This window comes from Rutilus rutilus (genome assembly GCF_951802725.1).
Source record: "Rutilus rutilus genome assembly, chromosome: 4".
In the NCBI taxonomy this organism is placed as follows: Eukaryota; Metazoa; Chordata; class Actinopteri; order Cypriniformes; family Leuciscidae; genus Rutilus; species Rutilus rutilus.
This window is the reverse complement of record NC_140212.1, coordinates 8452305-8466616: the sequence shown is the minus strand read 5'-3', so window position 1 is coordinate 8466616 and position 14312 is coordinate 8452305. Positions and strand designations below refer to the sequence as shown.

General features: G+C 39.9%; 2 protein-coding genes across 2 annotated transcripts; both read left to right on the top strand.

The window, feature by feature from the left end:
• Window positions 1-490: 490 nt before the first annotated feature.
• On the top strand, window positions 491-13995 carry LOC311289120 (scavenger receptor cysteine-rich type 1 protein M130-like; the record flags this gene model as incomplete). The annotated part of the gene is made up of 19 exons (XM_084406877.1): window positions 491-546; window positions 4562-4842; window positions 5091-5393; window positions 5492-5668; window positions 6428-6730; window positions 6820-7134; window positions 8390-8704; window positions 8810-9124; window positions 9562-9885; window positions 9962-10279; window positions 10441-10743; window positions 10954-11031; window positions 11419-11733; window positions 11825-12025; window positions 12113-12208; window positions 12415-12474; window positions 12649-12717; window positions 12820-12888; window positions 13979-13995. 19 exons carry the CDS (start codon window positions 491-493, stop codon window positions 13993-13995), a joined length of 3915 nt encoding a protein of 1304 aa, XP_084263003.1.
• On the top strand, window positions 7462-8278 carry LOC311289035 (scavenger receptor cysteine-rich domain-containing group B protein-like; the record flags this gene model as incomplete). Its single annotated transcript, XM_084406787.1, has 3 exons — window positions 7462-7478; window positions 7561-7856; window positions 7935-8278. 3 exons carry the CDS (start codon window positions 7462-7464, stop codon window positions 8276-8278), a joined length of 657 nt encoding a protein of 218 aa, XP_084262913.1.
• Window positions 13996-14312: the final 317 nt, after the last annotated feature.

The window sequence follows — 14312 nt, the reverse complement described above, 5'->3', positions numbered from 1 at the left end:
ACGCGTGAATGGGCGGGGGTAGCTTTCTTGTAACGTAAAAAAATAAAAAACTAACCCCGTGACCGTCAGCTCCTGACATCCCCTGTGAACGGCGCAGTTTGCGCGGCTCGAACAGAGGGAGAGCAGGTATCATCCCCCACAGACGCGGCTTCTTGGTCGATATCCACGACGGAAGCGGCGGCAGACGGCGGCCACTGTCCATCAGGAAGAAACTCTAGCGAAGCAGGTGAAGCAGGCGGGCGAACCGGCGAGCTTTGCGGGTTGGGGGAGGTTCCGGGACCCATTGAGCACGGTGCTTTTTACGGCGCGGTACCGCGGCGGGCGGAGGTGCAGTCTCGGAGAAGGATGCCAGGCGAGTCCTCAGAGTCACCATAGGCATTAGCTCGCTGAGGGGAGCCTCACCAGGAAAAGCTCTTTTAGTGCAATGAGAGTGTGTGTCGCGGCGGCGAACACACACACACACCAAACACAGTAGCAGAGAAAGGATATAATGCCGGATAGCGCAGCAGGAACGGTGACTGAAGGCGGCGTGGCCAGCGGCTTCAGGTGCAGTGGCTCGTCCCACTGAAAGGCTTTCTCAAACGGCGCGGCTTCTTCTCTCAGGATCCAGCGATGCGTGAGCTCTGCTGAAGAGATGAAAAATCAGTGAGCTAGCCTCTCGAAGCTATATTTATAGCCCTAGGCCACGCCCGTCTCGGCGGGACGTGACATATTGGGCGCGAAGCGCCCCCATTGGAGCTGACGTCACAATAGGGCCTTATCGATAGCCTGCTGCTGTTGCCGCAGGGCAGCCAATAGGCGCGCGAGCCGTCTCGCCTGTGTCTGCATGCTGCCGCAACACGTTTTACATTATTTCAAAATTAAGGATAATTTTTTGGCTTCAGTATCTGGCGGAAAAGAGATTTTCCCCTAGCGTAAGACTTACGCAGTACGAGAGAACCTCTCGTAAGAGAACACAGGGTTTAAATGTACTGGGGCTAACGGGATAATTAACAAGACACAGGTGATGGGAATTTCTAATTAAACAGACAGGGAAAAACTAACAGGATTAATCCAAAATCACAAAGACAGGGGAAAACAAGACCACAGAACAGAACTCAACACATCAACACGTGACAGATACGTTGGCGCAACACTCTGGGCAGCTTTTGGAACATTGTGGAGGATTGTAGCTGGCATACATGGCATAATATCATCAGAGCTGCCTTGTATTTATTTGTTGAATAAACAAACTTCACAAATACAAACAATAAACAAACAGCTTTAATTTTAACTCTTAAAATTCACCTTTACCTTGTATGCATTGCCAGTCGCAGACGTGCTCCCAAATTCTGTGATCACCCAAGAAATAAATGGAAAACACATTACATATCCAATCACCATACTTACAATAGCTATCCACCGTTCATCCACACCTAAAAAAAAACAAAAAAATAAAAGAGAATCACTTTAGTTCAATGTAAACTACCTTTTTTTTTTTTTTTTCACAGTTCTTCAGTGGTGTTTGCTCATGCAAAACCTTATGCCACAATGCTTTGCCTTTTTTGTTTTCATCTGGCATATGGAACTTATATGTCTGATCACTTAAAAGTAACAGCAAAGTGACACTTTGTATCACAGTTTTTTTTTTTTTTTTTTTTTTTTTTTTATCCTGATCGTAAAAGTGATTCTGCACCAAAGACTGATTATCAGATTGATTATTATTTCTCAAAAAATAATTAATGTGGAAAGAATGTTGTGCGGCATACGTGTTGGTGAGTTAAATGATCTCCAGACCATTTGAGAGAAAGCTCTGAAGGAAGCATAGGAGTATTTTTCCACGATCAAGGTATTCTGCAAAATGTAACAGAAAAAAAAGGAAGACATGTTGAACACAACATGTCAAACAAATGCCTGTATAAGCAATAAAAAATGAGACATACCTCAATTTTCTCTTTTACAACCCAGCCGTCTTGGGGAAACTCTTCCATTACAGATATGAAGTACTGAACGCAAGTGTTCCAGTGCCAAAGGAGGACCATCATCAGGAAAACTAAGACAACCCTGAATAACTTCTTGACTTCTTCAAGCTGTAGCCTACATCAGACACCTAAAATGATAGATAATGAAACATAAAGTATCCATAGAACAGTAAGGGTGTACAAAATACAACCAAAATGTCCTGTTGCTTGCTGGTTTATCGTGTTATGACAGAGGAGAGAATTCTACAAAAATGAAATAAAAAATCCTTTCATCTTATTTTTTAATCGTATTATTAAATACTATTTAAGGCTGTTTGGGGTTCTTGAGTTGCTAAATAATTTTTTATATTTTAGAACACAAATACAATGATATTTTGTAGAATGTTGGTAACCAGACAGTTGACTTCCAAAAAATACTATGGAAGTCAATAGGTGCTGCCAACTGTCTGGTTACCAACATTCTTTAAAATATCTTCTTTTCTGTTCAACAGAAAAAAGATACTCATACAGGTTTGGAACAACATGAGGGTGAGTAAATTATGACAGGTTTCCTTTTTGGGTGAACTATTCAATTAGATGATCAGACCATAGATGGTTTTCTGAAAAACTAGAGAACAGCAAGTCCTTCTTGGTGTAACATTTAATATGACAGCCTTTTCATTGGAGCCTTTATTTGTATGCATTTGTCAAGTCAAACTTTGAAACAATGTAAAGTGCTACTGTACATAAATAATATCTTAAATTCCATATGTGATCATTTGGAAGTTCCGTTTAAAGTTTCATAACAAATTGACCGGAAATGCAGCCACCACATCAGGAACAAACCAAGACCTGAAATAACCCTTTCTTATTAATTTCGGATCAAGGATGACCTAGACAGAAACAGGAATGCATTGTATCCATTTTTAACCGTATTTTAGAAAGATAAAGCCATAATAAATAATTAATATTACACTATAGACATATAAGACAATGAAGATGAAAATGAAACTGAAAATGCCCTTTCGAAAATTAAGGCCAACATCAACACAAAACAGGAGGTCTGAGAATACTTTGAAAGTCACCCAGTGTTTGTGGGCACTACCATGCATATCATCAGAAAATGCCATGTCCAGAGGAATTGTTAAGGTTCACAAATGTTAAAGACCACCATATACGCAGAAAAAGGCTAATTTTAACATTTCTTTTTAGATCACGTGTATTAAAAATGTGAATGTGAAATATGTATTTAAATTGTGTTTGATTTTATTTTGATGAAATATTTGTTTCAAATATTTAAAAAAAATATTTGTTCAGTGTAATCAGTTATCGTCTGCCATTCATGTTCACTCTTAATAACCGTCTAGAGATAAAATAAGACTAACACATTGCAGTATAAAATGCTCCTTGTCCGCAGGTCTTTAAAATAAGTAATGTTTTGCTGCCATCTTGTGTGTGCTACATTTAATGCACATGCCCTTGGCTGCTAATTTGCTGTATACTTTCTGTAGTGAATGATATGCTATAGTGAACATGTTTTAACAGTTTAAAAACTTATTTTCTTACAATAAACATTATATTAAATTGAGGATTTATAAAATGAATAATAATAATAATGGGAATGGATAAAATTGTTTACAAATTTAGCTTAAATTTGGCACAAAATGATGCTTTCTACATAATGAATGTTTTAAATTCATGAATGCAGTCAACACATACTGAGGAAATGAAATGAGATTATGTACTTGTCTTCTTGCCATGCTGTTGAAAGAGTTCACATGATGTTATTTCTTGTGTTTATTTCAATTTTAAGGAATGTTCCTCAAGAAGTTAATATTGCTGCATTAAGTATGTTTGCATAGAAACTTCATGTTTTAAAGTTTGAATTATGTTTTCTTCATTCCTTCAAAGTCTGAGCAGTTATCAGTATCTGTATCAGCAGGTGTTTGGGTCTGATGCTGTAAATATCCTGGGTGCTTCCTCTCTGAATTTTTTTTTTAAGTGTGTGTGTGTGTGTGTGTGTGTGTGTGTGTGTGTGTGTGTGTGTGTGTGCGTGTGTGTTTGTGTGCGTGTGTGTGCATCCATTCTGAAGTGTCTCAATATGGAGGAGGAGTTCTTTTCAGCACAGACTTTCTTTCGATATATATGGTGAAAATCAAAAATGCCTCCTCTGATTTGTCAGTGATTTTGTTTGATGATTTCCTCTGTTGTGTCTAATAAGGTAACAGTGAGTGTCATTGGCAGCTGTGAGAGTCTCTCTCTCTTTAGGGGACTGACAGGAGCCAGTTTCTTCAGTGTGTTTGAGGGAGCAGAGGAGAAACTTTGTTGCGTTCTGAGCTGATGAAATAGAGCTGAAGGAGATGATGGGGAGATATTTGATGCTGATATTTCTGATCAATCTCATCACCGCTGGTAGATTTATACTTTGAGTCAAGGAGGAAAATAATATTATGTCTGCCATATATGATCTATATTTTGTGCATTTAGTAATATTTATTAGAGCTTATTTTGTTTTTTTCTGATCTTTTTTCTAATCTTGTTTATTCCCTCTTTCTCTTGGTTTGTTATTCATCTGTTGCACCAATAGATAGTGTGAATGTGCGGTTGGTTGGTGGTCCCAGTCGCTGTGCTGGTAGAGTGGAGGTTCTTCATAGAGGTCAGTGGGGAACAGTGTGTGATATTTTCTGGGATTTGGCTGATGCTGCAGTGGTGTGTAGAGAGCTGGACTGTGGAGAACCTGTAGATGCTCTGGGTGATGCTCATTTTGGACCAGGATCAGGACCAATCTGGATGAGTTTTGTCATGTGTACTGGATCAGAGTCTACACTGAAGAACTGTGGGTCAAGAGGATGGAGTAAAAGCAACTGTGATCACAGTAAAGACGCTGCAGTCATCTGCTCAGGTAAAGTATTCTAATACATATTCTAATTAATATCTGTGCTTCGATATTTAGGCTTTTAGAAAATAAATAAAAATAAATTGATTTTAATTATTACAATTTTGACTTTAGAAAGATATATTTTTTAAAAAATCCATATTTTTTAAAAAATCCATATTTTTATAAAAAATGTTGTTTCTATGTTTTTAAATGAATAAGAATAATTAATTTATATTTTTTTTTTTATAAGCCATGATTTTTGTTTGTCTTAGAAGTCCGGCTGGTTGGAGGTTCTCGCTGCTCTGGGAGGTTAGAGATGCTTGATGATCAGTCGTGGGTTTCAGTGTGTGACGCTGCCTTTGACCAGCAGGATGCAGAGGTTGTGTGTAGAGAGCTGGACTGTGGGGCTCCTGTACAGGTGCTGGGAGAAGATGCTTTTGGCAAAGGAGACGCTCAGATGTGGACACAAGAGATTCAGTGCAGAGGAAATGAGTCTCAGATTCACCTCTGTCCAACATCACCGCCAGTCAAAAGCAACTGTTCACATGAGCACAACATTGGTTTGCTGTGTACTGGTAAGAGTTCAAAATGCAACAGAGCAGTTTTATTAAAATTTATTGTAACATACTGTATTTCCACCCACTTTTTCTCTCACTCTCTCTATCATCCCTAGACATAATAAATGTGAGACTGGTAAATGGCAGCAGTCGCTGTGCTGGTACAGTGGAGGTTCTTCATAGAGGTCAGTGGGGAACAGTGTGTGGTGATGGTTGGGATTTGGCTGATGCTGCAGTGGTGTGTAGAGAGCTGGACTGTGGAGAACCTGTAGATGCTCTGTATGTTGCTCATCGTGAACCAGGATCAGGACCAATCTCGATAAAAAATGCGATGTGTACTGGATCTGAGTCCTCACTTAAGAAATGTGGATTCATACAATCAAGTGTTCCTGATATGTGTCTTAATAAGAGCGCTCAAGTCGTTTGTTCAGGTAAGCTAAAAATCCTAGTTTAGTCTTTTATAACACAAAACAATTTCACCAAAGGTAGTCATTTTCTTTCTTTTTTTTACGTAACCATTTTCCACCATCTCTGTGACCTCATAACCTGTTATGGCGAGATTGTATTAATCAGCGATCTTGTTAAAAATAAACTTCAGTGGCTCATTTCTAACTCTGCATATTAATGCCATTGCCTGAAAGGATTTAGGGCAGAAGGTGCGCACAATAACTGGTTGATTTCCCCTACATTTTACTATCTGTCTATCCTAAATCCTCCTTATTTCCTCACTGTAACTGTGTGGGCCTAAACAAAAAATAAACGTTGTTGACATGAAACTATGAGTTGTTCTGTTAATGACTGTATGTATTCATATTTAAGGCATACAGTAACCATACCAATATGCTGTTTTTGACATGAGCCATTCTTAGCTTACTTTCAGTGAAGGCCATTTTGGACTAGGGTGGAAGTTTTGCTGAAATGTATAGTGTTTTCATAAAAAATTATTTTATTTCATAAGATTAAAGAAAATATAATTTCTTATGTGATTGGATTGATAAATGTTTTAGAATTTAAGTTTCCTAAGTTGTTGTTCTTTCCTGTTGTTCTTTCAGAAGTCCGGCTGGTTGGAGGTTCTCGCTGCTCTGGGAGGTTAGAGATACTTGATGATCAGTCGTGGGTTTCAGTGTGTGACGCTGCCTTTGACCAGCAGGATGCAGAGGTTGTGTGTAGAGAGCTGGACTGTGGGGCTCCTGTACAGGTGCTGGGAGAAGATGCTTTTGGCAAAGGAGACGCTCAGATGTGGACACAAGAGATTCAGTGCAGAGGAAATGAGTCTCAGATTCACCTCTGTCCAACATCACCGTTAGATGAAAACAACTGTTCACATGAGCACAACATTGGTTTGCTGTGTACTGGTAACAGTTCAAAGTACAACAAAGCAGATTTCATTTCATTTTATTACAACAATTTAAATTTACAATAGCCTTTTCTCTTACATTCATAGGCATAAGAAATGTGAGACTGGTAAATGGTAGCAGTCGCTGTGCTGGTAGAGTGGAGGTTCTTCATAGAGGTCAGTGGGGAACAGTGTGTGATGTTGGCTGGGATTTGGCTGATGCTGCAGTGGTGTGTAGAGAGCTGGACTGTGGAGAACCTGTAGATGCTCTTGGTGATGCTCATTTTGGACCAGGATCAGGACCAGTCTGGACGAATCGAAAGTTATGTACTGGATCAGAATCTACACTGAAGAACTGTGGATCAGTAAATTGGGGGTTTTATGACTGTGATCATACTAAAGATGCAGGAGTAATCTGCTCAGGTAAACTGCTCAAAACCCTGCACTGTTTTTACATCAGGGATCATCCAACTGCATCAAAGAGAATGTTCACCCAAAAATCTAAATTCAGTTATCATTTACTTGCCACTTTGTTCTGTGGAGCACAAACAATACTTTTTACTTATTTTACTTGTTTTTATTATATTGAGAAGAGTGCCAGGATATTCTTTAAAAATTCCCTTTTTGTATTCCATGAAAGAAAGAAAGTTATAGAAGTTTGGATTGAAACGAAAGTGATGAATTTAATTAATTTACTTTGACTCCTTTTCACATGAATAGGCCTAAGTGTTGCTTCTTAGTAGACCAATAATGACAAGAATAACACAGTTTGATAACAAACAAAAATGATAAAAACAGTGCAATACTTAATGTTAAATGTTTCTTATCTCTTGCTACTTCAGGCCTCAGGCTTATCGGAAACTCCAGTTGCTCTGGGAGAATTGAAGTACTTGATGATCAGTCATGGGTTTCAGTGTGTGACGCTGCCTTTGACCAGCAGGATGCAGAGGTTGTGTGTAGAGAGCTGGACTGTGGGGCTCCTGTACAGGTGCTGGGAGAAGATGCTTTTGGCAAAGGAGACGCTCAGATGTGGACACAAGAGATTCAGTGCAGAGGAAATGAGTCTCAGATTCACCTCTGTCCAACGTCATCCACACTCAAACACAACTGTTCTCATGATGATGACCAGGGGCTGCTGTGTGCTAGTAGGAGTTAAAATAATATAATAATAATAATTTTTAGTTATCTTATTATTTACTCATAGTCTCTCTCTTGTCACTTAGGTAAAAAGAATGTGAGGTTGGTTGGTGGTCACAGTCGCTGTGCTGGTAGAGTGGAGGTTCATCATAGAGGTCAGTGGGGAACAGTGTGTGGTGATTTCTGGGATTTAGCTGATGCTGCAGTGGTGTGTAGAGAGCTGGACTGTGGAGAACCTGTAGATGCTCTGGGTGATGCTCATTTTGGACAAGGATCAGGACCAATCTGGATGACTGTTGTGTTATGTACTGGATCAGAGTCAACACTGAAGAACTGTGGGACATCAGGATGGAGCGTACATGCATGTACTCACAATTATGATGCCGGTGTCATCTGTTCGGGTAAATCATTGTCCATGGATATATGGTGACTCAGAATTATTATTTTTTTCATTTGAAATACTGTGTAATAAATGTTTGGATTGCTATGGTATTATCAAGCATTTATTTTTGTCTACTGTGGTTCATGTACATACAAACAGGCCATAAACCTTCCAAACTCATTAATGGATCTCACCTGTGCTCTGGGAGGTTAGAGATACTTCACGATCAGTCGTGGGTTTCAGTGTGTGACGCTGCCTTTGATCAGCAGGATGCAGAGGTTGTGTGTAGAGAGCTGGACTGTGGGGCTCCTGTACAGGTGCTGGGAGAAGATGCTTTTGGGAAAGGAGACGCTCAGATGTGGACACAAGAGATTCAGTGCAGAGGAAATGAATCTCAGATCTCATTTTGCTCAATATCATCATTACACAAACAAGGCTGCACCAGTGACAACATTGTGGGACTGATCTGTTCAGGTAAATTATCAAAATTTAGTATTGCTTTATTTATTTTGAATAAAATCTAACTTCTTCTTTGTCAGCTGCATTATACAGTTCCTAACCTCTCTGTTTTTTATCCAGGTTACACTGATATCAGACTGGTTAACAGCTCAGACTTTTGTTCGGAAAGAGTGGAGCTTGGGTTCCTCAATGAATGGGGCTCAGTGTGTGATGCATGCTGGGATATGAGAGCTGCCAGTGTCCTCTGTAGACAGCTGAATTGTGGGATTGCTGTGTCTGTTGTGGGATCAGACTGGTTTGGAGAGGGAAGTGGTGAAATCTGGGCTGATGTGTTTGATTGTGACGGAAATGAAACAAAACTCTCAGAATGTTCCATCTCTTCATGGAGTCGAGCTGAATGTTCTCATGGACGAGATGTTGGAGTCATTTGCTCTAGTGAGTTTATATTACTGTGAGATTCACTGATATTGTGCTACTCAAATAAGTATTATACAGTACACAATATTTGTTCCTTGTACATGCACATTTCAGGTTGAATATTAATGCTTGTGTCATTTAAGTTAGTTCTAAATTAGTTTATTATGTAAAATGTAAAATTGAAATAAAGCATATACTGTACTATATCAGAAGTGGCGAACTCCAGTCCTGGAGAGCTTCAGTCCTGCAGAGTTCAACTCCAACCCTGTTAAAATTCACCTGCCTGTAGCTTCCTAGTAAACCTTCAGACCTTGATTAGCTTGTTCAGGTGTGTTTAATTAGGGTTGAAGCACAACTCTGCAGGACTGTGGCTCTCCAGGACCGACGTTATATATTATGCAAATTTCATCTCTGCTCTTGCAATATTTTAGTAAAACGTCAGATCTTCTCCTCAGGTTCCTCTCTGGCTGTACATGATGGTCTGGTGAGGTTGTCTGGAGAGAGACAGTGTGAGGGGGAGCTGGAAGTTTCCATCCATCAGGTCTGGAGGAGAGTTCTGCTGGACTCCTGGAGTCTCACTGAATCCTCTGTGGTCTGCAGACAGCTGGGCTGTGGCTCTGTGCTGAACTTCTCCGGCTCCTCTTCATCCAGTCCTGAACACAGTCATGAGTGTGTGACGGGCTTCCAGTGCTCTGGGAGTGAAGCTCATCTGGGGAACTGCAGCTCTCCACAAACTCTCAACTGCAGCTCCACACAACAGCTGTCAATCACCTGCCTTGGTGAGAACAACATCATCTGGGCAGATTCTTCAGTTGTTAGTGATCAATAATGTGTTTTTCTCTCTCTGAATATCAGGTCGCGGGTCCATCAGGCTTTTAGGTTCTGGGGGAGACTGTGCAGGGAGGCTGGAGGTTTTTCACAGCGGCTCATGGGGGACAGTGTGTGATGACTCCTGGGATATTAAAGATGCCCATGTGGTGTGCAGACAGCTGCAGTGTGGAGTGGCCCTCAGTAACCAGCAGGTACCAGCCTGGTTTGGTCCTGGTTCTGGACCCATATGGCTGGATGAGGTGGAGTGTGAGGGGAATGAGACGTCCCTGTGGAACTGCTCTTCTCCAGGCTGGGGGAAACATGACTGTCAACACAAGGAGGATGTAGGAGTCGTATGCTCAGGTAAACGGTACACTAGTGTGAAAATGTGTTATTCAGTAACATTTAAAATCAAAAAAAGTTTTTTCCAGATATTTCAGTCATATATATGTACCATTCAGTGGTAGAAATGTATTGGGGTTGGATGAAAGTTAAAGTTGATTCTCAGCCTTTTGCATGTATAGAGTTTAAAGAGATCAGGTTAACTGAGGGCTGTGAAGGGAATGTGGAGGTTTTCTACAATGGATCCTGGGGTAATGTGTGCTGGAACCAGATGGACAGAGACACAGCGAGTCTGATCTGTCAAGAGCTGAACTGTGGAAGATCTGGTGTTGAATCCTCTTCTACACCAAGACTGGAATCAGCTCCTAACTGGCTGGATATAGTATCATGTCGACCACATGACTCCACACTATGGCAGTGTCCGTCTTCACCCTGGGGAGAGAATTACTGTAATAAAGATGAAGTGGTCAAGATCACCTGCTCAAGTGAGATGATATTTAAATGACCTAAGATGGTCTCAGTAGTCATGTTTCTTTAAATACAATATTTATATCTAATGTGGAGAGTAAACTCATGTTTCTGAAAAACTAAACTGAGCTGAAGTGGAATTCTTAATACGTTTAACATAGATATTATTGCTTTTATATCCTAATTTTCACTTCAGTTTTATTCATTTTCTCATGTTTTATTCTTAGTGGAGGAAAGTTCTGAGTCTCCTCGGAGTCGTCTGATATGTTCAACCTCACCATCTCCTCAACAGAGACAGTGTTCAAGTAAGTTTTTTTTGACAAATTTGCAACAACAACAACAAAAAAAATGTTAGCCTGTTTTATTTTATTTTTTATGTTATCATGTTCTCCCCATGTCTGAGTGGGTTTCCCCCACAATCCAAAGACATGCAGCATTTGAATTGGACACAATAAATTGCCCTCAAGTGTGAGCGAGTATATGAAGCCCTGTGATGGATTGGCCATCTGTCCAGGGTGTTCCCCATCTGCGGTCTGAGATGCTTGGATAGGCTCCAGTATCTCTGTGACCCTACGGATGATGCGCACTTTGAAGGATGGATGGATCAATTTCATACATCTAATCATCAGTGTGTGTTTTGTTGTAAATGTTGTGCTGAAGCTGGTCATTGATGGTTGGTGTGTGTGATTTAGATCATGTTCCTCTCAGACTGAGTGGAGGTTTGGGCCGGTGCTCTGGGAGGCTGGAGGTGTATCATAACGCTGTGTGGGGTTCAGTCTGTGCTGATCTGTGGGACATCAGCGATGCTCATGTGGTCTGCAGGCAGCTGGGTTGTGGAGCAGCACTGAGGGCTGATGGGAATTCAGTCTTTGGTGCTGGTGAAGGTGTTGTGTGGATGAACAGAGTCGAGTGCAGAGGGAATGAGATTCACCTGTGGGACTGTCCTCTCTCCCTGAAGAATCACACTGACTGCTCCCACAAAGAGCACGCTGGACTCACCTGTGCAGGTCAGAGCAAAACACTGACCAATGTTTGTCTTTCTTTTTTTTTAAAACATAATTTTAGTGCTAATAATACTGTTTGTGACTGTTTTGTCAGATTTGTCAGTGTCCACTACTCCTGCCACAACAACATCAGCTTCTCCTCCAGTTTCTCAGACAGTGTGCTCAACATCAGTCACTCCTCCACAAACTCCTCCAGTGTCTCTCTCTGTGCTTGTGGTTGTACTGGGAGTTTTGCTCTTACTGCTCTTAGTGCCACTGCTTATACTGATTCAGCAGAACAGAATGATGAGGAGAGGTAGGAGAGATCCAGAGACTGTCATATTGTGTGTTATTCAGTGTGTGATCAGGTTGTGAATTGACAGCAGGTTTGTCTGTCTCACAGCTCTCTGTAAGAGGAGACACAAGACGAAGACTGAGGCCGTTTATGAGGAGATCCATCACAGACCCACTAATAGACAGAGTTTCTTCACTCAGAGGGGTGAGTAAATGTCATAGAGTCTGATTTGAGGAGATCATAATCACTTTATTAATAGGGGAGAGTAGAATAAATCACATATCCATTTGTGGGACTTTTGTGTGTTATCTTTAAGATATACAGTGTTTGTTGTGATTCAAAGGAAGTGGGGATTTTGGCTGATTTACGATTGTGAACGTGTGTCTGATGAATCTACTTCTCCATAATAGGAAGTGTCCTTTCAGAAGAACAGCATTCTGGGTATGAAGATGCTGATGAGCTTCTTTCAGGTTAGAGGACAAGTATAAATCAATAACTCAAATCTTATCACATACAGAAATTAATGGATGTTAAATTAATTAAAAACATTCACTCAGCAGGTTACGGAGTTTAAATTATGTAAACTCTTCAGCCCATAATAATTCAGATAAGGATTTTTTTTTTTTCATCTACTCTTTTTAAAGCAAATTCTGCAGGAGGAGCCGCACCTGACTACTATAATGACATCACCACCACTGAAGGGTCAAATAAAGGTCAGTGACTTTAACTCATTTCACTAAATTAAATGAACTATTGGACCTCTGAATAGTTAAAGCAGTTTTTGTTTATTTCCTCCTTGCTGTTAACTCATTTAGAAGAGCAGCAAATCACACCTGAGAATTATGATGATATAATCACTGTTGGACTGAGATCTCGTGATACAGGTTTATTTCTTATTATCATTTCTACATGTAACCCTGTTGAAATCATTATCATTAGTAAAAGTTATATAAACTGGAATAAATAATTTCATAGTTTAATAAATAGAATTTGAGGTTAAAAAAGTTAAGAATCATTGACCAGCAAAGAAGTTGTGATTTTGCTCAATAAGAAAAATGCATATTGTTTTATTTTCATGTTTTACATTTAAAAGGTTAAATATTTTTTGGTTAATAATATTTGTGAAGATGCTATAATGATGCCGGTAAGAATAGAAAGAAAGAATTACAGAAATGTTTTGTGAATTTATTTTATTTCTGAAAGTTTTGTAATGAGCCAATCAGGGTTGAGGTCAAAGTACAAGTGTGGAAGAGGATCGCGAGACGCATGAGATGGGAGTGTGTTTACAGATAAGAAAAACGTGGTTAATGTTAATATAGCTAATGCACCCGTTTTAGTGAAAGTGTTCAACAAGGACTCTTATATTCACTTTAATGGAGATAATTAGGTCAGTGTGAGTGGCATACTCCGCACACGAAGACTGAAATTAGTGCTTAGTGTTTTGCATGGACTTTGCTAACAAGCTAGCGGCCAGCGATCTCGAGTAGTTAAGCCTGCGTGGAACTGTGAGAGTGACGATCATCAAAGACCTTGACGGAGCCGGATAGCGTACCGAGTGGTGGACTTTGCCCGTATCGTCAACCATGTGACTTTCCTCGTCAACCATCTTCTCTTCTCTTCAACTCTCTTCATCCTGTTTCCTGTTACTGACGCCTTTGATCCTGTCCGTGTGAGCTTACATCTAACGTTACATTGAGTATGTAAGGTACCATTTTTTTTGTTTGGCCTGTGTGGTGAAGCAGCCATTTCGTTTAAGGCTACAACGTACCCGAGCTACATTCAGGCCTGCATCATTTGAACATTTGAAGGGAATTTCAAATTTAAAATAGAGTTTTGCCGGCTATTTTATTTTCTTGGGCCCTATTGTTTGAATGTGAATTTAAATACCTTTGTGATCTGAAAAGTGAGTTTATTAATACCTTTTACTTTCTGACACACTTTTTCTAACTAAATCTGTCCTTTTTTATAAAACAGTTGTGGTTACTGACTGATACTTTAAGTTGATTAAGGAAAATGAGTAATTTTTGAGTTAAATGTGAAAGTATTTATAAGATAAAAGTACTTGAAAGACATTTCATTTCCGTTTAAAGTGTAAATAGTACTGCTTAAATAGTGATTTAGAGGGAAAGAGTATTTCATACAATGAGTTAATAATCACACACACACAAGTTGAATACTGATACATTTATTAGTGAAACTCACATATTTTACTGAAAAGAAAGTTAAAGAACTCAGGATAGCCACCTCTCATTATAGTGAAACAAGCTAGAGAGGCGCTACATAAATTGGAGGCACCGCTGGGATCATT